This window comes from Phodopus roborovskii, unplaced genomic scaffold, assembly GCF_943737965.1.
Source record: "Phodopus roborovskii unplaced genomic scaffold, PHOROB, whole genome shotgun sequence".
NCBI lineage: Eukaryota > Metazoa > Chordata > Mammalia > Rodentia > Cricetidae > Phodopus > Phodopus roborovskii.
In genome coordinates, this window is record NW_026126482.1 from 7,513,924 (window position 1) to 7,538,471 (window position 24,548).

General features: G+C 43.4%; 1 protein-coding gene across 1 annotated transcript in view; it reads right to left on the reverse strand.

Moving 5' to 3' along the window:
* The window catches only part of Ddx46 (DEAD-box helicase 46), a 45,860-nt gene that overhangs the window by 5,788 nt on the left and 15,524 nt on the right, over positions 1 to 24,548 (reverse strand). Inside the window, exons 8-19 of the mRNA XM_051194196.1 lie at positions 23,906 to 24,071; positions 23,223 to 23,343; positions 22,030 to 22,205; positions 21,091 to 21,212; positions 19,015 to 19,093; positions 17,353 to 17,435; positions 13,144 to 13,308; positions 12,280 to 12,442; positions 10,869 to 11,062; positions 5,338 to 5,475; positions 4,840 to 4,989; positions 1,084 to 1,257 (exon numbers count right to left, since the gene is read on the reverse strand). Of these exons, the coding sequence (XP_051050153.1) occupies positions 1,084 to 1,257; positions 4,840 to 4,989; positions 5,338 to 5,475; positions 10,869 to 11,062; positions 12,280 to 12,442; positions 13,144 to 13,308; positions 17,353 to 17,435; positions 19,015 to 19,093; positions 21,091 to 21,212; positions 22,030 to 22,205; positions 23,223 to 23,343; positions 23,906 to 24,071 (1,731 nt within the window). The remainder of the gene's footprint in view (positions 1 to 1,083; positions 1,258 to 4,839; positions 4,990 to 5,337; positions 5,476 to 10,868; positions 11,063 to 12,279; positions 12,443 to 13,143; positions 13,309 to 17,352; positions 17,436 to 19,014; positions 19,094 to 21,090; positions 21,213 to 22,029; positions 22,206 to 23,222; positions 23,344 to 23,905; positions 24,072 to 24,548) is intronic.

Genomic DNA, 24,548 nt, shown 5'->3' on the forward strand with positions numbered 1-24,548 from the left:
GGAGACCAGCCTGGTCTACAGAGTGAGTTACCAAACAGCCAGGACTCCATACAGAAAACCTATCTCAAAAAAACAAAAAGAGAAAAAAAACCTCAAAATGCAAATCATGTGGAATGTTTAGAGAAAACACTGCCAGACTATCTAAGCACACTATTTTGAAAGAGAACCAGGTATTCATATATTCAGGGACTATTTCTGTTCCCAATAAACCCACTCCATGAAACAATTAGAGAAGAAGAGAATTAAATTCTTTCAACTCTGGTAAGACAAAAATACAGTACAAGCTGGGGTCTTTTATCCAGAATGCTGAGGACAGAAAGAAGCATTTCGGAGCTTAAGCTTTTAAATTTCACAATATTTGCACAAATGTTAGCACTTGACTATACATAGCTGAACAGAAAAAGATTCAAAACATATTGGGCAATGATGGACAACATCTTTAAACCCAGCACTCAGGAGGCAGAGGAAGGTGGATCTCAAGGGTTCTAGATGTAGTTTATAGAGTGAGTTCCAGGACAGGCAGGGCTACATACGCAGAAAAACCCTGTCCTGAAAAACAAAACAAAACAAAACAAAGAAACAAACAAAATCAGTATCAAAGAAAACAGTCTCTGGATGTGGAGTATCTGCTTGGGGATGCTCATCTGATCTACAGGAACAATCCAGACTCACATCCTAACAGGTTTCTATATGAGGAACAAGGAGACATCCTCCCAACGCAAGTATCAAAGAAGCCTGTATTGAGTGTGGTACATTCTTGAAAACTCATTTTAATAAAACTTGTTCAGCATGTTCCTAGAAAGGATCTGCATTCAAAGTAGTGTCTGAGGCCCAGAGTGTGTGGGGGTTGGTGGAGGCACACTTGCTCAAGCCCAGTGTGGGGTCACACTTGCTGAGGCAGTGACAGAAGGAGCAGGAGAGGGTTATCCTTGGCTACACAGAGGGTTCAAGGCCAGCCTAGGCTATAAGAAACCTACTTTTTTTAAAAAGACATTTTTTTTTTCATTTTTGAGTGTCACACTAGGAGTCTCACAACACAGCAACCGGAACAATGACTAAGACTAGGAACAAATTACTTAATACCTGAGACTCGATGCCCAGGTTCTTCTGAGCATTGATTCGAAGAGCCAGCCTCTTGGCGATTTCTAGCTTCTCGGCATTGCCCGCAGTTGGGGCAGGCACACTGGATGTGCCCGGTGCAGCCATGTCTTTCACTCTCTTCTTTGAATTAAACATGCTCTCAATCTGTTCATCGATCTAGTCCAGGGGAAAATCAAGGATTAGTAAACACCAGGTTAGAAATAGTAATTTAATTGTATCTACACAAAGAAGAAATGTTTCATGAAACAACAGAAAAGCAAACAGCTCTTCCCTAACTTCTCTTTCAAATATCTACTGTCTGTGTTGGAAAACAAAAGTGATGGGAACCGCAGACAGCTGGCCTGAGTTACTGGGAGCTCACAGACTCTGGACTGGCAGCTGGGAAGCCTGCATGGGACTGACCGAGGCCCTCTGCATGTGGGTGACAGCTGTGTAGCTTGGTCTGTTTGTGGGGCCTCTGGCAGCGGGATCAGGACCTGTCCCCGAATCATGAGCTGCCTTTTTGAAACTATTCCCCATGCAAGGTCACCTCGCCCAGCCTTGACGCAGGCTGAGGGGCCTGGTCTTGCCTCAAGCTGATATGACCTGCCCTTTTCTGAATGGTAGAGGGGTGGATGGGGAGGGCAGGGGCAGGGGAGGATAGACAGGAGGTAGGGGGAGAGAACAGGGAAACAGGAGGGAGGGGAAACTTGTTGGTATGTAAAATAAATGAAAATTTTAATAAAAAAAAGAACCATGCTAATGGTTCATGCAGCCAGACTTCTGGAGGCACTGAAAATCCACCCCAGTCTCGTCAACGAGGGACACAGCTCGGTGCACCAAGCTGTGCCAGGGTTCAGGCAGAAGCCCAAACTGCTCTTCAGTGACCGAGCTAGAGGCTGTAACCCAAGGCCCGTGATTCTCAGGAATGACGCTGTGAGCTCCTAAGCCAGGCCTCACACCCCAATGCCTAAAATGAGGGTTCCTCTTCTTCTTTGTGACAGTGCCGTGTAGCTCAAACTTACTGCATAGCCGAGGATCATCCAGAATTATTTTGTTTTTTTTTTTTAATTCATTTTACTTTAGGTGCCTGCTTATATGTATGTGTACCATGTATATGCTTGGTGCCTAGGGAGGTCAGAAGGGGACTTTGGTTCCCTTGGAACTGCAGTTAGGGATGGTTGTGAGTCACCATGTAATGTGGGTGCTAGGAACTAAACCTGAATCCTACAGCAGAGCAAGTGCTTCAACTATGGAGTCATCTCTTCCGCCCTGTTCTTGAACCCTGATGCTCCTGCTCCCTCTTCTCCGGGCTGGGACCACAGCTTGCAGGTCTACACTCAGTTCATGCATTGCTGGAGATCACACCAGGGCTCCATGCCAGCAAGCACTGTACTGAGCCACATCCCCATCCCTTTCTATTGAATAAAGGAAAACGGGTTAGCATAGTGGCAGTGCTACAGAGACTAGGACAGGAGGGTCAACAGCTGGAGGTCAACAGCTGGAGGTCAGGGGAGGCTATGTAACAACAGCTGTCAACCAAACCAACAACAAGAAAGAGGAGGAGGAAAGGATGAAGGTGAACTTCCCTATGAGGCAAGAGCAATGATGGAGCTTCCAAGCCCCCAGTGCAGTTAGCTCTGCATCACTGAAAAACACCTGCTATTAACTGTGTGCGTCCTAAAGCACAAGTGTGAAAGGCACAGTGGAGTCAGTTCCTTCTTCCCATCTTACTGGATTCTGGGGCAGAACCACAGCCAGGTTTATATGGCAGCTCCCATCTGTTGTTTTAAATGATGTCTCGGAACGGGGCTTGGTGACACACATCAAAATACTGTCTCAAAAACGTAACAGAAATAAAACAATAGCTGGTGAGACCCTCAGGGGGTAAAGGCCATTGCCATGTAAACCTGGTGAGCTGAGTTTAAGCTCCAGGGTCTACAAGGGAGAGAACGGAGTCACCAACATTATCCTCAGACCCCCTCATACATGCCATGACACATGCACCACACACACACCCCAACATTATCCTCAGAGCCCCTCATACATGCCATGACAAATGCACCATACACACAAAATTAATTAATAGAACAGAATGGCTGGTGGGGGGGGGGGGCAGACCAAAAAAAAAAAAAAAAAAAAAAAAAAAAAGGATAGCTTTGCCCACAAAATGACTCATGGCATGATGGAAGTCGCACAGCTTCCTCTGGAAAACCAGATCAGATGTAATGAATGGGCTCTTATCTTCTCAGTCTCAAATGCAGAGGAAGCTTGGTAACATACAGCTATCAAACAGTTATTATGGTGAAGGTGTTTGGACTGTACATTTAACTGAGTGAAGTTGTTTTAAATTAAAACCCACATGCTTTTAACAATCTTAATAAACAGGCTGGGTGGCAGCAGCACACATCTTTAATCCCAACTCTCAGGTGGCAGAGGTCTGTGAGTTCGAGGCCAGCCTGGTCTACAGAGCAAGTTCCAGGACAGCCAGAGCTACACAAAGAAACCCTGTCTCGAAAAAGCAAAAGGGGGTGCGGGTGGGGGATGGGGACGGGACACAAGGGACTATTTTGATTTTGTTACTTTTTGTAATGGCTATGTGCATGGGGGATGGGTAGTGCAGTACGGGCTCCAGGGGCTGGGGTTGCCTGGTGTGGGTGCTAGGAACTGAGCTCTGGCCATCTGCAAGAACATTTTCTTTACCATGCTGAACCAGCTCTCTAGTCCCTGGCTTAAGCTTTCTTCTTTGTTCTTTCTTGCTTTTAAAAACCACATCTATAAACTGAGTAGTGGTAGCACTCGTCTTTAATCCCAGCACTCAGGAGGCAGAGGCAGAGGAATCTCTGTGAGTTTGAGGCCAGCCTGGTCTACGGAGTGAGTTCCAGGACAGTCAGTGCTGCAAAGAGAAACCCTGCCTCAAAATAAACAAAAAACTCCCATTTGTATTTATTTTGTGTGCATGCATCACAGATGGTCTTTAAGATATGTTTAAAATTATGAGCCACTACTTTCCCCTTGAGAGTAGGGTGGATCTTCATCTTTTGTTTTTTTCTTTTTGAGACAGAGTCTCACTATGCAGCCCAGACTAGCCTGCAACTTACTATGTATATCACAGTACAATGAAACTACCAAGTCAGGCGGTGGTGGCGCACACCTTTAATCCCAGCACTCGGGAGGCAGAGGCAGGCAGGTCCACAGAGAGTTCCAGGATAGGTACCAAAAAAAGCAAAAAAAAAAAAAAAAAAAAAAAAAAAGGTATGCTTCATGCCCAGCTCTAACCTGTTTTGAGTTGACTCACTACAAGATAAACACATAACCAAACAGCAACTTTACTGCGTTCTAAACTAGTATGGTACACCAGAAAGGAATGTCCTGCAGCTGACAGGAGACATGCGGTCTGTGTTCAGTGTGGTCCTGGACCACTACTCACTGGTTTCAGTATCCCCAACAGCATGGCCAGGCTGAGCACACTCACAAGACTGTGTTCTCAGCAGAGGGCATCTGTGGCCACATGACAAAGTTTACTATGTTGCCCAGGCTGACCTTGTACTTGGGGATCACTCCTGCCATACTGCTCAGAGTAGGAAAGTCACAGACCACCACATCTAGCTTGGGATAGTTCACTATGAGGTGTAAAGAATGTCCTAAGAACAAGTGCGCTAAAAAATTCCTGGATTAAACAGTTAAACTGGCTGCCTGGATGACCTTTCAACTTCCATAGGCTGCTTCATGCACATGTGCAGAGACTCCAATACTCACATCAACCGCAGCATCCTCATCATCAGAGTCCTGCAGGCCAAGAGCAGCTTTCTGTAACTTCTTCCTCTCGTTGGCCAAAGCCTGTTCTGTTTCATCAAACTTGAATCCCTTGCCAGAGAAACCACTACTCTTTTTAATTATTTTTCCTTCCTTTTAAGAAAAAAGGTAACAAAGTTAATTTTTAGAGTACACACTATTAAATATTTTCAAAGTAAAGTATACAGACTTAATAAAACACAACGAAGTGTAACCAAAAGAGAAGATTCTATTTCCACTATTTTTCCTTTTAAAAACTGTAAGGGGTTGGATGTGTACCCTTCATATGAGCACTCAGGAGGCAGAAACTGACAAATCTGAGCGTTTGGTCTATATACCAAGTTCCAGGACAGCCAGAGCTACGTAGAAATACCCTGTCCGAACAACATAAAATACACACAAGGTATAAGTGAGCACAGTCACCACAAAGCCAGAGTGTCCCCAGTCCTGTCGGTGACTCACCGCCTTCTGCTGATCTTTGAAGTCACTCCAGAGTTTTTCCAGGTCAGGAGGCACTGCCGTGCCTGACAATTCAAGAGCTTTAATTATGTCACCAGCATAGCGAGCCTGATCTTCTGTGATGAAAGTATAGGCATAGCCCTAGAAAAGGAGGAAGCAGAATTAGACAACTCAAAATCAACATACAAACCCCAGGACATTGGTACAAACCAGTCACAAACTCACGACAAGAAAATGAGGAATACCGCATTCACAGACTCTTAACAACAGTCTAGAAATAAGCCTAAGCAAGGAGGCAGACTTCTGCAGTAAGTGTTAAGAAGCGTTCCATTGGCAGGGTCCTTAGCCAGCATGCACCAAGCCCTGGGTTCTATCCCACCACACAGTTGGGGGCAGCTATACAATGGGTTCTAGGCCCACCTAAGGTATGAGACCCTGTCTCCAAAGAAAAGAAACTGAAGAAGATACAAGATGGAAAGACCTGTAACTACTCACAAGAAGGATTAATAATGTGACATTGCTATATAACTAAAAAGTAATCCACAGAGTCAATATAACACCCAGAAAATTCCAATGACATTCATTATGGAACTACGAAGAAGAATCCTGGAATTCACAGAAGCACAGAAGATGGCAAGTATCCAAAACAACACTAAAAAGAAAAATTATTTCAAAATGATAATTCTTTCTTGAGTTCAGTGTAGATTTTTCTACATCTCTTTGAAGAATGAGATGGTTTTCTTTCTCGACCTTGTATTTTCTGTCTTGTCTGCATGTCTATTCTTGTGTGAATACTATGCTGTGTTCCTCACGATGGCTCTCTTGTATAATCTGAGGTCAGGAATTATAGAGGAGGCGAAGGGAGAGAACAAACTAACAGTAACACTATCAAGCAAGACACTGAACGGGGAGGCTGCCATGAGTCCACAGGGGAGCAGAGCATCCCTCCAACAAGGTTCTCAAATAAAAGAACAAATAGCAGCAGGCAGACCACACTGTTAAATTGAGCCCTTACAAACACCCAGCAGACCACGGGGAGAAGCTGAGGCAGGTGGCTGCAATTCAGAGCCCTCTGCCACTCCACCGAGGAGCTTCTGCTCCTCCTACACTTTTTAGGGCTAAGCAATGTAACCTCTGTTGCAGGAGATTCATTCACTCTCAGCTGTTTTACTTTTCTGCTGTCACCAACAGTTAGAGGCCAGTCTATCCCTGGACAGGAGGCTCTGGGGGACAGTCTGGGAGGCAGGAAACAACTCTGTTCTAAGACAGCTCCTTGGTGAGCTCCTCACAAGACACACTAGCAATCGAATGTCTACACAGGCAAACACGTAAGCTTTCTCCAACAGCAAGGAAAGAGCCCAAGAGCTGGCAAATGGGATCACAGGAGAGTAAAAGCTGTGGTGTACAATAAAAGCTGTAGGGAACAATAACCAGAGTTAAAAGGCACCACACAGAATGGGAAGAAAAGCATGATCAAACCCACTGTATGAAAACAATTCTAAACGAATAAATGTGAATGTAAAGGGAAAAAAATGGAAGGAAAACTTTTGCCAATTATACTTCATACAGAGGTAGACTCTAAGACAGACAAAAAACTGCCAACACTAACAAACCCAGACATACCAATCAATAAACAGATAATGAACTGAGTAAATAGTTCTACAAAACATGAAGCACAAATGACCAACATGTATTTTATTCACTTTTTATGTGTACTCGTATGTTAGGAGAAGACACGCACACATGTTGATCGAATCAAGGTGATAACCTTGGGCATCTATCCTCAGATGCTTTCCACCCTATTTTAACACAGGGTCCCAGGCTGGAGAGATGGCTCAGAGGTTAAGAGCACTGGCTGCTCTTCCAGAAGAAGAGCATTTAATTCCCAGCAACAAATGGTCGTTAAGAACCATATGCAATGAGATCTGGTGCCTTCTTCTAGCCTCTAGGAATACATGTAGCTAGAACACTAAACAAAATAAATATCTAACAAAAGAAGTCGCCAACTGGCCTGGAGTTTGCCAGGAAAGCTTGGCTGATTGGCTAGCCAGCAAGTCACAGGGACCTGAGTGTGTGCCTCACCTCCTCAGCATTGGGAACACAAATGAACGCCTGCACACAACATTCTGAGCTCTGGTCACTGAACACGGCGCGCGCACACATTTGTGGTGTGAGTACATATTTGTACAGGGTGTGAAGGTGTACTGCTACAATTTGGTATAATAAAACTGAACAGCCAATGGGTAGGCAGGAGGTAAAGGCAGGACTTCCGGGCAGAGAGAAGAGGTAGGAAGAGGAACCTAGACAAATCCTACATGAGGAAGACACCAGGAGACAGAGAGGAAACAGGAGAAACAGCTAGATCAGAGCTAACACCACATGACAGGATATACATTAATAAAAAAAAAAAGGTCTAATTTAAGTTACAGAAACTAGTTAGGATAAGCTTAAGCATGGGCCTGATTTCTTTCTTTCTCTTTTTAAGATTTCTTTATTCATTGCGTATATAGTATTCTGTCTGTATGTATGCCTGCATGCCAGCAGAGGGTACCAGAGCTCATTACAGATGGTTGTGAGCCACCACGTGGGTGCTGGGAATTGAACTCAGGACCGCTGGAAGAACAGACAGTGCTCTTAACCTCTAAGCCATCTCTCCAGCCCCATAGGGCTGATTTCATAATTAATAATAAGGCTCTCTGTCAATTGCAGGATGGTGGCTGGAGAGGCACTGTCTACACATACATGAAAGTAAAACATTCATAAACATAAAAAATTTTTAAAGTTTTTTTGGAGATGAATGTTTGCCTGCATGCATGTCTGTGTACCACATATATGGAGGCCATAAGAGGGTGCTGGATCCCTTAGACTGGAGTTAACAGACAGTTGTCACCAAGGGTCCTCCATAAGAGCAGCCAGTGCTCCTATATCTAATGTTGGCCTTCAACTGATAGCAAGCCTCCTGCCTCAGCTTTCCAAGTGCTGGGATTGCGTGCATGAATCACCACGCTGAGCTTTAACATGTAAGTTTTAGGATATTTATATACATAGCTTTCCATTTTTTGGTTTGTTTCCTGAGTCAGAGTCTAGCTCTGTAGCTCAAGGTGAACTTAATGCTGTCTCTGCTTCCCAAGTGCTGGTATTAGAGAGACACACCTTTATGCTCTGCTGTGTTTTTAAGATGCAAAGTGTGTGTTTGTATTAGATTAAGAACACAAACACGTTCTTTACCTACGTACTTCTGAAACTATTTTGCAAAAATGAAATAGGTTGTATCATCTTCCTGGGAGTCTCGAAAGCGAGCAGTGTTCAGTCCATGCAAGAGAAGGCTGGGGCAGGAGAGAGAGCAAACCATGAGGCTGTCACCCTCACAGACACTCTAACCTAATTTCAGGACACCTGAAGTTGCTACCTGCTGCCACTCTTCCAATGAGCTACAAACCCCGCTTTGTACGTTACAGACACGTATGTGCAAAGAGAAATAGGGTGTGATGAAAACACATGTGGCCCCTAAAATGTAGCTGGTACTCTTTAACCTTTAAAAAAAAAAAAACTACGCCAGGCGGTGACGGCACATGCCTTTGATCCCAGCACTTGGAAAGCAGAGATAGGTGGATCTCAGTGAGTTCAAGGTCAGCCTGGTCTTCAAACTGAGTTCCAGGACTCTTACAGAGAGAAACCCTGTCTTTGAAACAACAACAATTTTATTCATTTCTTTATTTTATGTGTATATGTGTTTGAGGTATGCCTGTATTCCACATGCATACAGGAACCCATGGAGGCCAGAGTACCCAGGGTCCCCTCGAAGTGGGTCACAGTTGTGAGCTACCATTTGGGTGCTAGCCTTTGTATAAGAGGAGCGAGTGTTCTTAACCAGTATCCACCTCTCCAGTCCCACCCCTTAGCCTTTTACAGGGCAAATTTCCAGATCCCTCACAATTCCTCAGATGAGGAGGTACTATTGCCACAGTTTTTGTCAATGATAAAATGAACTCCTATCTATTTCATTGGGAGACTGATGATGAAATGATGTATGTAAAGACCTTAGAACGTTGCCTAGCATACAGTTAGTTTGGCAGAAATATAAGCTATTCTTGGTGCTACTCTTCACCATGATGCAACATTTAAGGATGAAAAAAAAAATCAAGTATATCATTATTACTAATCCTAACAATGAAACACTCTCATGGCTCAGTGGCTAAGAGCACCATTTGCTCTTCCAGAGGACCTGGTTAGATTTCCAGTACCAACACAGCAGCTCACAATTGTCTTAACTCCAGGTCCAAGGGACCCAACATCCCTTTCTGGCCTCCGACACTGCATGCATCTTGTGAACAGACAGGCAGGGAAAACATTCACACACATAAAACTTAATTAGTTAGCTGGGAGGCGGTGGCAGATACCTTTAATCCTGGCACTTGGGAGGCAGAAGCAGGTAAATCTTTGTGAGTTCAAGACCAGCCTGGTCTACAGAGAGAGTTCCAAAGCTATAAAGAGATATACTGTCTCAAAAAACAAAACAAAACAAAATTAACTAATTAATTAAAAAAAAAAAAATGACTGGCCTTGCTATATTTCCTGGCATTGCAAAATAGAAAATAAGAATTGCTTTTGTTGTATGTGGTGGTGCATATACATCTGTTAACAGCTTTGGCAAAGTTACGATATCATCCTCCAAATATAACAGCAGAAAGACACCTTAGACCAATGGTTCTCAACCAGTGGGTCATGACCCCATTGGGAGTCCCATATCAGACATTTACAATATGATTCTTATCAGTAGCAAAATTACAGTTATGAAGTAGCAACAGAATAATTTTATGGGGAGGGTCACAATAGTATTAGGAAGGTTGAGAACCAATGCCTTAGACTATATGTCAAGCCAAGAAAGCAGGTAACAAAAAGCAATGAAACATCGAATTACATACAAGTATCTCTACATCTGAGAGATACAAACTATTACTGCTACCTGCAATAAACTACCAAGGTACCTGTTCATCTTAGTTTTGTTTTGGTTTTGGTTTTTCAAGAGAGGATTTTTCTTTGTGTAGCTCTGGCTGGCCTGGAACTCACTCTGTAGACCAGGCTGGCCTCAAACACACAAAGATCCGCATCCCTCTGCCTCCCAAGTGCTGGAATTAAAGACGCACACCAACACTCCCTGGCTTAGTTTTGATTTTGAAATGTGTGTGGGTATTCTGCCTGTGTGTCTGTGCACCACATAAACACCTGGTACCCACTAAGACCAGAAGAGGCCATCAGGACCCTCAGAACTGGAGTCACAGACGGTGGTGAACTGTAAACAGAACACAGGTCCTCTGCAAAAAAAAAAAAAAAAAGCCGTGTTCTTAACTGCAGCATCGCCTTTCCAGCCTCATAACTAGTAAGTGTAACAACACGGAGGCACACACGTATGTGATTAACAGGACCCAATCACTTTCTGCTTTTTAAAGATTTTCAAAATATCATCACTCTGCTGTCTACTCCTGAAAGTAAACACCTGTGCTTTAATGAAGACATGACTGTAAAATGTTTACTTTGTTGCCTGCTCTTCCAGTCCGTCCAGCTCTGTGCACATAATCTTCATAATGGTTGGGGCAGCTGTAATTTACTACAAGAATTAGATGTTTCACATCTAGACCTCGAGCAGCAACAGATGTGGCCACGAGAAGTTTGCAGGTTCCATTCTTGAAGTCATTTATGATGCTATCCCTGTCATATTGATCAATACCTGCAAGTAAATTAAAGAAACAAACAGAAAAACATGTTGAAATTTTCCATTTCCACTGAGAAAGTTCCAAATGCAGAAATAAAAAACAAAATCTTGAGTTCAATTCCCAGCAACCATAGTGGCTCACAATCATCTATAATGAGCTCTGGTTCTGTCTTCTGTCGTGCAGACATACACGCAGGCAGAACAAACATGGCATACATAATAAATAAATAAATAAATAAATCTTTTAAAGAAAGAAATCAATTTGAAGATTTCTCAAAAAGGTCCGAGTCTATGATTCTAGCAACTCCACTACTCAAAAGAACTGAAAGCTGTTAAGATATCCACATATCATATTCATATCATACAAAACAGTCAAATAATAAAATTCCAGTTCTCTATCAACAAGCGAATCAAGAGAAGACAGTAAACATACACAAAACGATGTATTTTCCAACTCTTAGAAGAAAACCTAACATGTTAAAACAAAACATGAATCACAAAATCATGACTGAGTGAACCAAATCAAACAAAAAAGGATATAAAATGTATTATTTCACAATATACAGTACAAAGGATAAGAAATTCATAAGGACATAGGATACTATGGCACAAAAGGATATAAATGTATTATTTCACAATACACAGTACAAAGGATAAGAAATTCATAAGGACATAGGATAGTATGGCAGTATCAAAGTTATAATGGACAGGTGGAAGAAAGAGAATAATTGCTTAACAATACAGTTTCCTGCCAGGCATTGGTGGCACATTGCCTTAAATCCCAACACTCAGGAGGCAGAGGCAGGGGGATCTCTGTGAATTCGAGGCTAGCCTGGTCTACAGAGCTAGTTCAGGACAGGCTCCAAAGCTATAGAGAAAGCCTGTCTCAAAAAAACAAGCAAGCAAGCAAACAAACAAACAAAAAACAAGTACAGTTTCCACTTGGGATAATGGAAACGTTCTAGGTACAAGGAGGCAGGGAGAAGATTCAGTGGCTGTCCTTGGAAACAGTGCTTGCTGTATAAAAATGAAGGCATGAGGTAAGTCTCTAATGCCCGTGCTCAGTCAGGCTGTATAAAAATGAAAACTCGAGGCTGGAATTCTGTCAAATGTCTGTCACATTTCTTCCACCTCCGTTATAGGTAACAAAACAAGTATTATTCACAGCACAAGACAGTTCCTGGCAAGTTAAATACTCAAGACATGCTTGTGGGGAAGTTAGCAAACGTTACCTCCGTGAAGAGACATGCAAGGGTAAGATGCCCTCATCAGGTCCTTCAGAAGACCGTCAGCGTGCTCCTGCTTATCCACAAATATAATGACAGACCCCGACTCCTGATAATGACCTAAAAGCTCCAGCAATTTCAAGAATTTCTTTTCCTCTTCAATCACAATCTGAAAATACCACATCGTAGCAAGTTAATGTAACAAACACATATGTGTGCTAAAACAAAAACTTTTGTTTAATCTGTAGTGAATTGAGTAGAAAATAATAGCTTCCTGCAAACATGGACTTTTAACTGGTAGATCTGTAACTATGGCAACTGGTCACTGGGCTCTCTCTGTCCCATAACCTCAAATCCTATCAATCAAAGACAAGAAGGATCTATAACATTCCTGTGAGCCCTCAATTCTGGTGGGAAGAACTAAAAAGAGCTTTGTTAAGTCAGTTCCATGCACCTGAACAGAATGAAGATTATAACTGATACGTAATATTTAACTTTACAGGGTATTTACCTTCCCACAAGTAAGATACAGAAAGGACTGCTCACACCCTGCCCACACACCAGACACCGACACCCCTGAAGGTGGCACCCACACACCAGACACCGACACCCCTGAAGGTGGCACCCACACACCAGACGCCGACACCCCTGAAGGTGGCGCCCACACACCCCCCTGAAGGTGGCACCCACACACCAGACACCGACTCCCCTGAAGGTGGCGCCCACACACCAGACGCCGACACCCCTGAAGGTGGCACCCACACACCAGACACCGACACCCCTGAAGGAGGCACCCACACACCAGACGCCGACACCCCTGAAGGTGGCACCCACACACCAGACACCGACACCCCTGAAGGAGGCACCCACCACTTGTTGTTCCACATCTGAGCAAACCACACTCCTGCCTCCAACCTGAACTTCAATGGGCTTGCTCAGGATCCTGCGGGCCAAAGCCTCCATAGCTCTAGGGAAAGTAGCTGAAAACATAACTGTCTGTCGGTCAGGACGGACATTATCCACAATGCGCATGACCTGAGAAAACAATATATAAATACAATGAGTCTCCGAAGACTTGCACCATGCTCAAGTCATGCAGAAGGAGCTTTGGAGAACTATTTCAGTTACTTCACACTCATTATCTTTAAAAAGTCCGAGTTTACTTTATACCTTATACGCAGCAGCTTTCAGTTTCACTTTGTCAAGAAAGGGCAGGCTGAGCTGGGGCATCAAGGGTATGTGCTGGGACAAGCATGAGGCCCTGAGTCCCAAGCCTAGCGCTTGGGTGGGAAACACGCACGTGTACCCAGCCAGGGGCTTCCCTGCCTGCCAGGACAGCCTAACCAGCAGCCCTAGGTCCCATGACAAGCTTTGTTCTGCTCCTCAAGAAAAACCAACACCATCCTGATTTCCAGACACATCTGCACACACATGCATGCATGTGTACCACAGCCACATGGGAGGGAGGGAAGGAGAGGGGGGGGGAAGGTCAGGAGGGGGGAGAGGGAGGGGGAAGATGGGAGGGGGAAAGAGGGAGGGAGGGAGAGGGAAGGGGAGGAGGGAGAGGGAAGGGGAGGAGGGAGGGGGAAGAAGAGAGGGAGAAGGAAGGAGGGAGGGTGGGCATGAACCTTGGCACTTGCATGCCCCCACACTAATACAGTTAATAAATATGTAAATCAATGCACTTCAAAATGAAAGAAAAAGAACAGCCAGAGCTACACAGAGAAACCCTGTATTGAAAACACACACACACACACACACACACACACACACACACACACACACACACACACACACACACACAGTTGAGTGGTGGCAGCACACTCAGGAGGCAGAGGCAGGTGGATCTCAGTGAGTTCAAGGCCAGCCTGGTCTACAGAGTGAGTTCCAGGACAGGCTTCAAAGCTACAGAGAAACCCTGTCTCGAAAACAAACAACAAAGAAAACCAGGGTGCACATGAGAACCTTCATCTCATCCCGCACTGTCAAACCCCAGCCAAACTGATCTCCACGGGGAAATGAGTCGTTAAGGAGGGCTGAATCCTCATCAGGCCTCGTTTCCTCACACTCCACTAACTTCTCTCGAGTCTTCGCCCTCTCTGCCCCTCAAGTTTGGTAATGGCTGCTGTCCCTATCACCCTCAAGTCTGCTGATTCATCCCACATAATCAACTCTCTCCCAGTAGTGAGGAATATCTGTTAATAACATTTTTTTTTCTTTAGTAAAATTAAAAGCAGTTAAGGTTTATGACAGAAGCAAGGTAAGCAAGCAGCCATCTATGAGTTTGTTCCTTTAAAACTTATTTTGTCCTCCACAGTAAAAATTCATTGTGTGTGGGGGGAGGGGGGGAAGATGTGCCTGTGTGTGAGAGAAAGTGTGGATATGAGAGAGAGAGAATGCACAAGTGTTCATATCAGAGAATGCATGCATGGAAGTCAGAGGTCACTGTTACCCTAGCTACATTCACCTTTCTCTTCCCCTTGAGACAGGGTCTCTCACTGGTCTGGACTGTACTGAGATATTCATTCCCTCCGCACCTGTTGCCATGACCACCTATTGCCATGACCATTGGTGGTGGGGACAGGTGCAGACTTGACCAGGGAGAACTAGGTCTGGGGTCAGGGACCCCAGAGGCCCTCTCTTGCTTCCTGGTTGGAGACAGATAGTATCCAGTGGCATCCTTGGGACAGGAACCTGCTGGCGGTCATCTGCTCTGTCAGATAGTATCCAGTGGCATCCTTGGGACAGGAACCTGCTGGCGGTCATCTGCTCTGTTGTAAGTGATTCTGCCCTGAATAAACATCCATCAGCCTATCTGTTTCCCCTGATCCTTATTTATCCCACAATACTGGACCTCACCGAGTATGCACGGCAGGTTTGACAGTGAGTCCCAGGGACCGACCTGCTGTCTCCACTGCTGAGTACCAGGGTTCTGAGTGCATCACCAGAGCTGCCTTTGTGTTCCGTGTACACTCTGGGAACCAAGGCCAGGCCCCTGCCAGCATTTTGCTGACCACACACTCTCCACATCCCTAAAAGCTAACTTTTTGCCCTTGAAGTTTAAAATTTAAGTCTATTTATTTGCAATAATATATGGGAAAGCAGAGTCCGGCACCTAAGGCCTGTGTCACTGCACAGCTTAGTTTAGTGAAAGATACGCATTCAATGACGTGATTTAATTCTCAATTTTCATTCTCTTCCTCAATATAGACGTCTACCTAGAATCATCCTACTGCCTTCCTACTCTATCCAAACAGAGCCATCACAGAGGCCAAAACATGATCTCTCTCTTCCTAAAGTTTTATTAGTCACAGTGATTTATCAATATCCAAATAGTTTCCTGTGACACAAGCCCTACCCTGTGCTTTTAACCAATAAAGCTCAAATAAATCACCACTCTCTCTAATTTTCCTCTCCACAGGTTTTGGTAGTAATAATTCTCTAAAAAGGAAAAGAAAAACCAACACTGGCTTCATAGCTTATGGAGCCTGTCACCAAGTCTGACTGCAGAGCTCAATCCCTGGGTGCAACATGATGGAAGGAAGGAAAACACCAACTCTTTTAAGTTGTCATCTGACTCTCGCATCTGTGCTGTGGGTCAACCCTCCGGCCCCCACACATACACTCATGCAAAATAAATACATAAACATGGGGGGGGCATTCAGTTCTGCCCCCACTGACAAAGCAACTAGTTTTTCAGTTTTTCCCCGGAACAAAGCTTGATCAGTCCTTCCATGTGTTAAATTCAGTTCAGTTCCCTTTAGCCTCCCCATTTGGTTTCAGTCCCATTCACAAGCCCACAGACTATGATAAACTTGTAAAGAGCTGAACAGGACAGTACATCCTCTGCTCCAAGTCACCTAGTCTAACTGCCCGTCAAATGATTCAAGTGTTCCACAACCCTGCGGTTTTTAGGACCACCTTCTCACATCTCACTGAAAGTTCAGTTTCTAGTCATGTATGGAGGGCATGTGCCTTTAATCCTAGCACTGGGAAGGCAGAGGCAGAGGCAGGAGAATCTCTGTGAGTTCCAGGACAGCCTGGGCTGCACAGTAAAGCCACCTCAAAAAAAAAAAAAAAAAAAAAAAAAAATAATAATAATAATAATAATAATTCAGTTTCTAAATCTAAACATAATGTGGCAGGCAATGTCTGTTACTGAAAGGCTAACCACTATGTCTCTGCGATCCCTTCCCATGGCCACTCTAGCCCTTCCCTAAGACAGGGTTTCACTGTGCACCCAGAAGTGCACGCTCACAGCTTACACTGCTCTCTTGGCTTTCTTTTGAGACAGGGTGTCTGCACAGTCCTGGCTGACTGCAACTCACAGATTAAATTGGCCGCAAACTCAGGAGTCCCCCTGCCTCTGCCTTACAAGTGCTGGGAGTACAGGCATGCAAAACCATGTCCAAACAAAATATCAAAGGAGGTTTTTGTTTGTTTGGTGGGGTTTTTTTTTTTTTTTTTTTTTTTTTCTTTTCTTTTCTTGGTTTATTGAGACAGGGTTTCTCTGTGTAGCTTTGGAACCTGTCCTAGAACTCGCCCTGTAGACCAGGCTAGCCTCAAACTCAGAGATCCACCTGTCTCTGCCTCCTGAGTGCTGGGATTAAAGGCGTGTGCCACCACCACCCAGCAATTTCAACCTTTTTAGTACTCTTACTATTAGTACTCTAAATCCAGCCTGACCCATGATATTCCAGATTGCTGAGGATTGCCAGAACAAAAACCATCAAGTTTTAAGAATTTAATCTGCAATGTAAATATTTACTTCAGTTCCCCACGGTGCCGACACACTGTAATACCAGGAGAAACGGAAGGGGTGAGAATTTCAAGACCACACAAACATTTCATTCTCACAACAGTTACAGAATCCCCTTTATAATTCAAAATCTTAAGAACCTCAATGAGGAGCTGAAGAGGTGGCTCTTACAGGGCACCCAAGTCCAGTTCCAGGCAGCCACCCAGCACCCACCGAGAACAGCTCACACTAGACTCTGCAGGCACCAGCATTCATGTGCACACACCACAAAGACACACACCACACACACAATTAAAATTATAGAGAAACTTAATCATTACCTGTGGTTCAAAACCCATGTCAAACATTCTGTCTGCTTCATCTAAAACAACATACGTCACTCTCCGAAGATTTGTGACCCGACCTAAGGTAAGAAAAAAGAAAAACAAAAAGAAAACTAACTATCAGCCACAAATCATTATGACAATAAAGAACTTTAAAAAACCATAAAGGGAACTAAAATGCCTGACTTAAGCAGAGGGGTAGGTTAGGTTTCTTTAAACAGTGAAAAGAAACTTTGGTCTAAAAGACTTAATCTAGTGGCAAGTACTTTCTGACAGTGGGTACATGAGGCCCTTTATTTTGTCAAACTCGTCTCTTGCATACCATCATAGGGCCTGAAGAACCTGTAAAATTCAGAAAACAGCCCTCTCCAAAACACATCATAAAACTAAGACTGAGATGAAGCATCGAGCCACATCAGCCATTATCTGACAGCATCACCTAGAAAAAAACATATTAGAGATTACAGCGTATGTGTGGAAAGCAGGTTCCAGTGCTAACTACTTAGGAGGCAGAAAACCTCTATTTCTTTACAGCCTACTGCCATACGGTTAGAAGTGCCTTAACTGGGCATGTCAAACCATTAGTAAACGGCTCAAAATCACCGGGTAACAATGATAAACGCATTACATACAAATATACTTTTCTATGCAAAGATACACATTAAATTATTAATTGGGGCCACTGGTTTAAATAAGTAATCCTGGCTTCTTAACCAGCTAAAAACTAAAAATGCAGAAAACCCTCTCATAAAATAATAAAAAGCATTGCTATCAACTGCAGAACCAACCACCTGGCAAAAATAGTCATTAAAAGATAAATGAAAAAGACAAATAAAGGAAAAGGTAAAATTAATCCAGATGAGTTTCAGGAGGTTTAATTAATACAACAGTGGGAAAAAGCAAGGGATTACACAGTCAGTATTCATCCCCAACCTTCATCTGCTACATAAGCGCAAGACCTCAAACCTCACGGAGAATTAAGTTTACCCCAAGCTCAGGCGGGACACTAGTACAAACATGCACTTCAGCTCCCAGCACTCAGTTATAAACAGACCAAACACTTCGATGGAAACCTCTAAAGAGCAGTTTCTTCCAAAACTAAACAGGTGGTGCTCAAACTAACATCTCCAGCCGACAGAGTCTCTCTCGAAAGGTTGGAAACAGTGTTAAGTCACCTACCTTGGGCGGTTACCGTCTCGGAAGCCCAGGTCTATACATCCTCAAGGGCCTTTCTCCACAGAAGTTAAACAATGTCAACAGTTTAGTATCAGTTTTGATAGGGAGTATTTTAACAAAGCATAACATTTGAGCTAAAAACATGCAGTATTTGCAACAGACACATTTCTTGAAGCTGCAATATCTTAATGTGTCTATTAGTATAAAATACTAGCTCCCTCGGAGCATTTTGTAATAAAAGGACTATAATGCAAAATCAAATGCTAATAAGGTCCTACAGATTTAGTTGCGGGGGAAAAAAAAAATTAAACTGCCAAAAACTTAAAAATTCTTTCAATAATAAATGTGTCACAATTCACACTTTAAGATATTACAGCTTTAAGAAGAAACATAGAAACCCTCTGTTGGTTTCTCATATCTGCTTTAACAAAAATGTGTCAAGTTCAAAAAGGAAAAGAAAACAAAAAAATACCTGTGACTTACCACTGTTAGCCGCTAACATGTCAATCATTCGACCAGGTGTGCAAACAATAATCTCAGCACCTCTTTTCAGCTCAGCGATCTAATGAAACAGGATGAAATTTTACAGGAGTCATCACTGCTTCTTGAGCAGATGTGAGGACAGCATCTGGCCCATCCATGGCTCTACCCAGTGAGACAGAGTCTGAGTAGGAGACTGGAGGCTGGTATGTGACCCTTGGGCTGCTACAGTTCTGAGGACAGAGAGCAGCAGAGACAACCAGGCCAACATTTGAAACTAATGAACCTAATGAATTCCACCAATTTTAATTTGCAACTATTGCTCAAAAACCAAGAAAGGAAGATCAGAATAGGTAATAAAATATATACTCTTATATTTAATGAGATGGATGCTTTCCAAATTTAGGAACCCATGACATCAGTCTTGTAAGCCTCCGCCAATTTTAAAAATACAAGTGACAATGAAGGCACCTGGACATGGTGACCCCTGCCTGAGCTCTACACAAACACACAGGCACGTACCAGGTTACACCGTATGCACGCACTAGCTCATCCTCTTTCCTTCCGCCCTTCAGGGTGTGTATGGGTGTTTTGCCTGCATGTATGTCTATGCACCACACAATACAATGCCTGCAGAGGCCAGAGGAGGGCACTGCTCTCCCGGGGACTGGAGTCACCCTGCAGGCACTGGGAATTAATCCCAAGACCTCTAGAGGCGCAGACAGTGCTCTAACCACTGAACCACTCTCCAGCCCTAAAGCAATTGCAAATTCTGCAATGTTGGCCTACCTCCTACAGTTACAGGTACCAGCAAGAGTGACTTCTTCTGTGGCAAATATTCCAGAAGACATACTGTTTGCTATATGTGTTTTATGTATTTAACAAAATATATTATAAAAAAAATAGTGGTGTGTGCTGTGGTAAAGGTGCCTGCTGCCAGCCTTACAAGGTAAGTTCAGCGCCCAGATCCCACATGATAAGAGGAGAGAACGGACTTCTACACACCATCTTCTGACTGCATCAGATGTGCACACACACACAATAATGTAATTTCAAGACATAAACTAAAAAAAAAGTATAATAGTTCCTTTCCAGTAGAACTAAGTTCTACTAACAGAGACCAGTCACACATAAACTTGTGATTAATGCTTTAATTTTCTTTCTGTTTCTTCTAGGAAAGACCGAAGATGCTTCTCTGAACTCTAAGCTTAGGTGAGCCTGGCAGCATCACCCTCACCTGCTGTCTGGAAGGAACTTAAAGTCCCTGCAGCAAAAGCACATCCCATTCTCACTGCGAAGGCTTCAAGACGTATTTTTGTTGTTTTGCTTTCACAATTTTGTTTTTTGGGTTTTTTTTTTTTTTTTTTTTTTTTTTTTTTTTTTTTGCTTTGGTTTCTCGAGACAGGGATTCTCTGTGTAACAGTCCCAGCCCCAGCTGTCCTAGAACTCACTTTGTAGACCAGGCTGGCCTCGAACTCACTGAGATCCACCTGCCTCTCCCTCCCAAGTGCTGGGATTAAAGGTGTGTATCACTACCAACCGGGTCCGAAGTTTATTTTCTTGCCAGATGCAGTGGCATAGGTATATAAGCCCAGCACTTGGAAGATGGGAAAAGTAAGATCAGGAAATCAAGGTCACCCTTGGCTACACAGCAAGTTCAGAGCCATCCTGGGCTGAGATCCTGTCACAAACAAATACACACAACTTGTTTTATAGACAGGCAGTGGTGGTGCACACCTTTAAAACCAGCACTTGGGATGTATATCCTATCTACACACTACACACACACACACACACACACACACACACACACACACACACACACACACTCTTACTTTTAAAGACAGGGTCTTTCAGTGTAGTTCTAAGGCCTCAAACTAGCAAACCTCCTTCCCCAGTCTTCTCAGTGCTGGGATTATGGGCACAGAACAGGCATATAACTCATTCTTATAATCATTTCACACCAAATCCCTTTAAGATTTAAAGAGCAATCACACTAACAGGAAAGAATTACTTTTTAACTCACTGGAACATTCAATCTGGAAAAGACAGAAGGGCTAAATGCTTTATTCTAACTACCTGCTCGCTGATTCCTGTCCCTCCATACACACAGACCACTCTGAGTCCCAAGGTCTTCGAAAACTTCTTACATTCTTTAGTGATCTGTAAAGCCAGTTCTCGAGTTGGAGTCATGATGACAGCTGAAAAGATAAATACGTCAAAGCCTAACCCAAACATTTAGAAGACATTCAGAAAAGCTAACGTTGACCTCTGCAGGCCCGGGCTCAGTCAAATTTGTTTTGTCTTTATGGAAATCTGGAAATTCATGTTTCAAAAGCTTAGTAACAGCAGGAACTGAGGTAAAGGGCAAATAGATTCTTAAGAATATGCCACAAGAAAATTAAGAGTTAAACACCATACTTAAACCTCAGAAAAGCACTTGAACAGAACGAAAAGTTTTCAACAGCAAATCACAGAACAAAGGCAACCAGGTGACCCACTGTGCTACAGAAGCCACACAGCTGCTCCCCAAAAGCACATGGCTCTGAGAGGCACACAGAGAATACACGGTGCCTGGATTTGCACAGAAGGAGCGCAACAACTTTCTCTAATCAAATATGCAAAGAGTAACTTTGAAAAACGAGAAGAAATCTGAATCTGAAGACCTAATCCTACATGAAACACTGGAACTATCACCTTTGAGGCCAAAGGACTATCTCGTAATTCTACCCCGACTTTATAATGCACTCTGGGCTGAGAACACACCTCAACATAAACACAGATAGATGCATGAGGGGTCTACCTGCTGGGTCAGAATTCTTAGATGTCACTCCAAAGCTCTGAAGATTCTCAGCCCACCTGCTGGTAAGGGGAAATCAGCCCCAAACTGCCATGTTGATAAAGAATATGCTCATCAAGAGAGCTTCATTATCACAATTAATAACTCAAAGGGTTAGATCTTTCTGATGTTATATGTAACAGGCACATCCAAGCATCATGAGATGAGAAGACTTATACCTATTGGCCCCTCTCCTTCTTCTAATGATCTCTGATCCATGATGTGTCTAAACATGGGCAAAAGAAAGGCAATGGTTTTTCCACTTCCTGTCTTGGCAATGCCAATCAAATCTCGTCCAGACATTACAGCAGGAATTGCTTGAGTTTGGATTGGTGTGGGCTTTTCATAGCCATGCCTTAAAAGAGAAAGAACACAAAGTAAGAGCCATGAGCATTAAGCCCCTCAGGGGAGCACAAACATCTCCTTTTCTAAATGTGACATATCCACCTGATAAAATATTCTTTGGTGGAAAGCAGAAAAGGCCAAGCAAGGGCTGGGCAAGCAAATGGCTTACTTGCATACAGGCCAGATAACCTGCATACATACCTGCAACCCACAAGGTAGCAAGAAAGACTAGATTCCCCCAAGTTAGCGTCTAACCTCCATCCACACACATGCCATGGTGCATGTGCTTAAGCAAGCATGCATACATGCACAAACTAAAATACATGGGATAAACAAATGAAAAGAAATATTTAAAAGCCTAGCATGGTGACACACTCCTTTAATCCCAGCACTGAGGAGGCAGAGGCAAGAGCATCTGTGAGTTCAAGGCCAGCCCAGTCTACATAGTGAGTTCCAGCCAAGGCTAGACAGAGTACATGGAGAGTCTTTTGGGGTGGGGGGGGGCGGAGCATAAATACTTTTTAAAATAAATAAATGGCTTTTAATTGACAAGGAAAGGAATGAAGACAACATGGAAAGAAATTCCACAACATGGAACCCTGAAAACAGTGATTTTACCAAATGACAAAAACTGTCAGAAAAGATGACATGCTGTATAATTCTACCTGTATCATGGGAGAAGATTGGTAAAGGCTGGGGATTCTATGGAGTGATGAAAATGTTCTACAACCGGATAGCTGCACAAACCCATAAGCATATCGCTGGGTTGTGTTCTCCAAAGTGTCACCTCCACCTTCACAGTACAGCTCAATAGACACACTTACAATCTGTTAAAACTGGCCTGGGGCTGAGATACAGCTCAGGGTAGAATACCTCCCTAGCACGCTCAATTACCTGGAACGGGTCCCTTCATCAAAGAAAAACATTTCCAGTTATGAATAGACTTGAAACCCAGAGATATTTGCATGAAAGAGCTACTGTGAGCAGCAGGACCCGAAAGAAAAGTGCATGACCATCAGCCACTTACTTCTTGAGGGAATTTAGTATCTTCATGGAAATTCCACACTGGACCCATGATTTAATTGGTTTGGGACAACCTTTCCCTTTAACTGTAATGCCCTCCATTTCCAATCGGAACACATTCACCTCTGGAAAACAAAACCACTGTTAGAAGCTCCTCTACTGGTACCATTTTCTTCCAGTCACTGGGTGGTCAAAAGTCAAACATGCTACCTGGTAAAACCCCATAGCTGAGCTACATACAACAGAAACACTAAAGCTCAGAGAGACAGAGTAATTACTGCTGCAGTAAATCAAGAATAGCGGGAAATACCCAATTTCAACACTTTGGTTTTCATATTTTCCTCAACTGCAAGCGTAACGAATGACTGACTGGCAGAACCACCTCTTCTAGCATGAGCTGCTCAGATGGCCTTTGGCTAACCAACAGCAGACTGATGGCTGTTAGCCATACCAACTGTCTCACACCAACAGGACCAACAGAAACAATTTGTTTGAATCTCACATGAACAACACTTTCAACCCTAAGAACATCAGCTATGTGACTAAATCCATTTTGCTCTTTTTAAAAATACTTCCAGAAACATCTTCCAACTTCCAGACCTATGCACACTCAAACACTCCCAGTGAGGAGTGGAGCACCCTCCCAGAGGCCACCATAAAATAACCAAGCAAACAGAAACATCTCACCCTCCTGAGTCATTTTCGCTAGTTCTGGAACTTCAACATAAAAATTTTTCCTGAATGGTTCATATTCAATTTTTCCATGATCAACTGGTTCTAGAAGTTTTCTCTGTTTTGTCTGGTAGCCTGTGAGAGCCGTCTGAAGATCAACTTCCTCCTCCTCTGAAGAATACTTGAATTTTCAGGGACAAAAAGGAAAGTTCATTATTCATCCCCTTCCAGGAGCCAGAAGTCCTAATTGTCAAAGCCTTTGTCTCTCTCAGGACACCCTCTGCGGCCGCTTCAGATGCTATCTGAAGTCCACAAGGCTTCCCTACCATTCCAAGAAAATGAAGATTGCATATCCTAAAACTCTCAAGTAAGAATGTCCATGACTTTCCACATAAGTAAATCAACTCCTTAAAAAGTTTTCAACTTAATTTAATGTTTTCTTTATTCAAAGTTTTAATAGTAATACAAGCCTCACATAATTCTCAGCAATGTCATTAAAGTTTTGCTACTGTTTTCACTACATAGAACCTTGCAGTATAGATTAAGGGAAGAAATGCCATTCATTTCACTTCTTCACTTTTCTGCTGTAGGTCTGAGATGAGCAATAAAGCAGAGGGAATGAAAAGTAGGACACAGCAAAGTTAGATGACCACGCTAC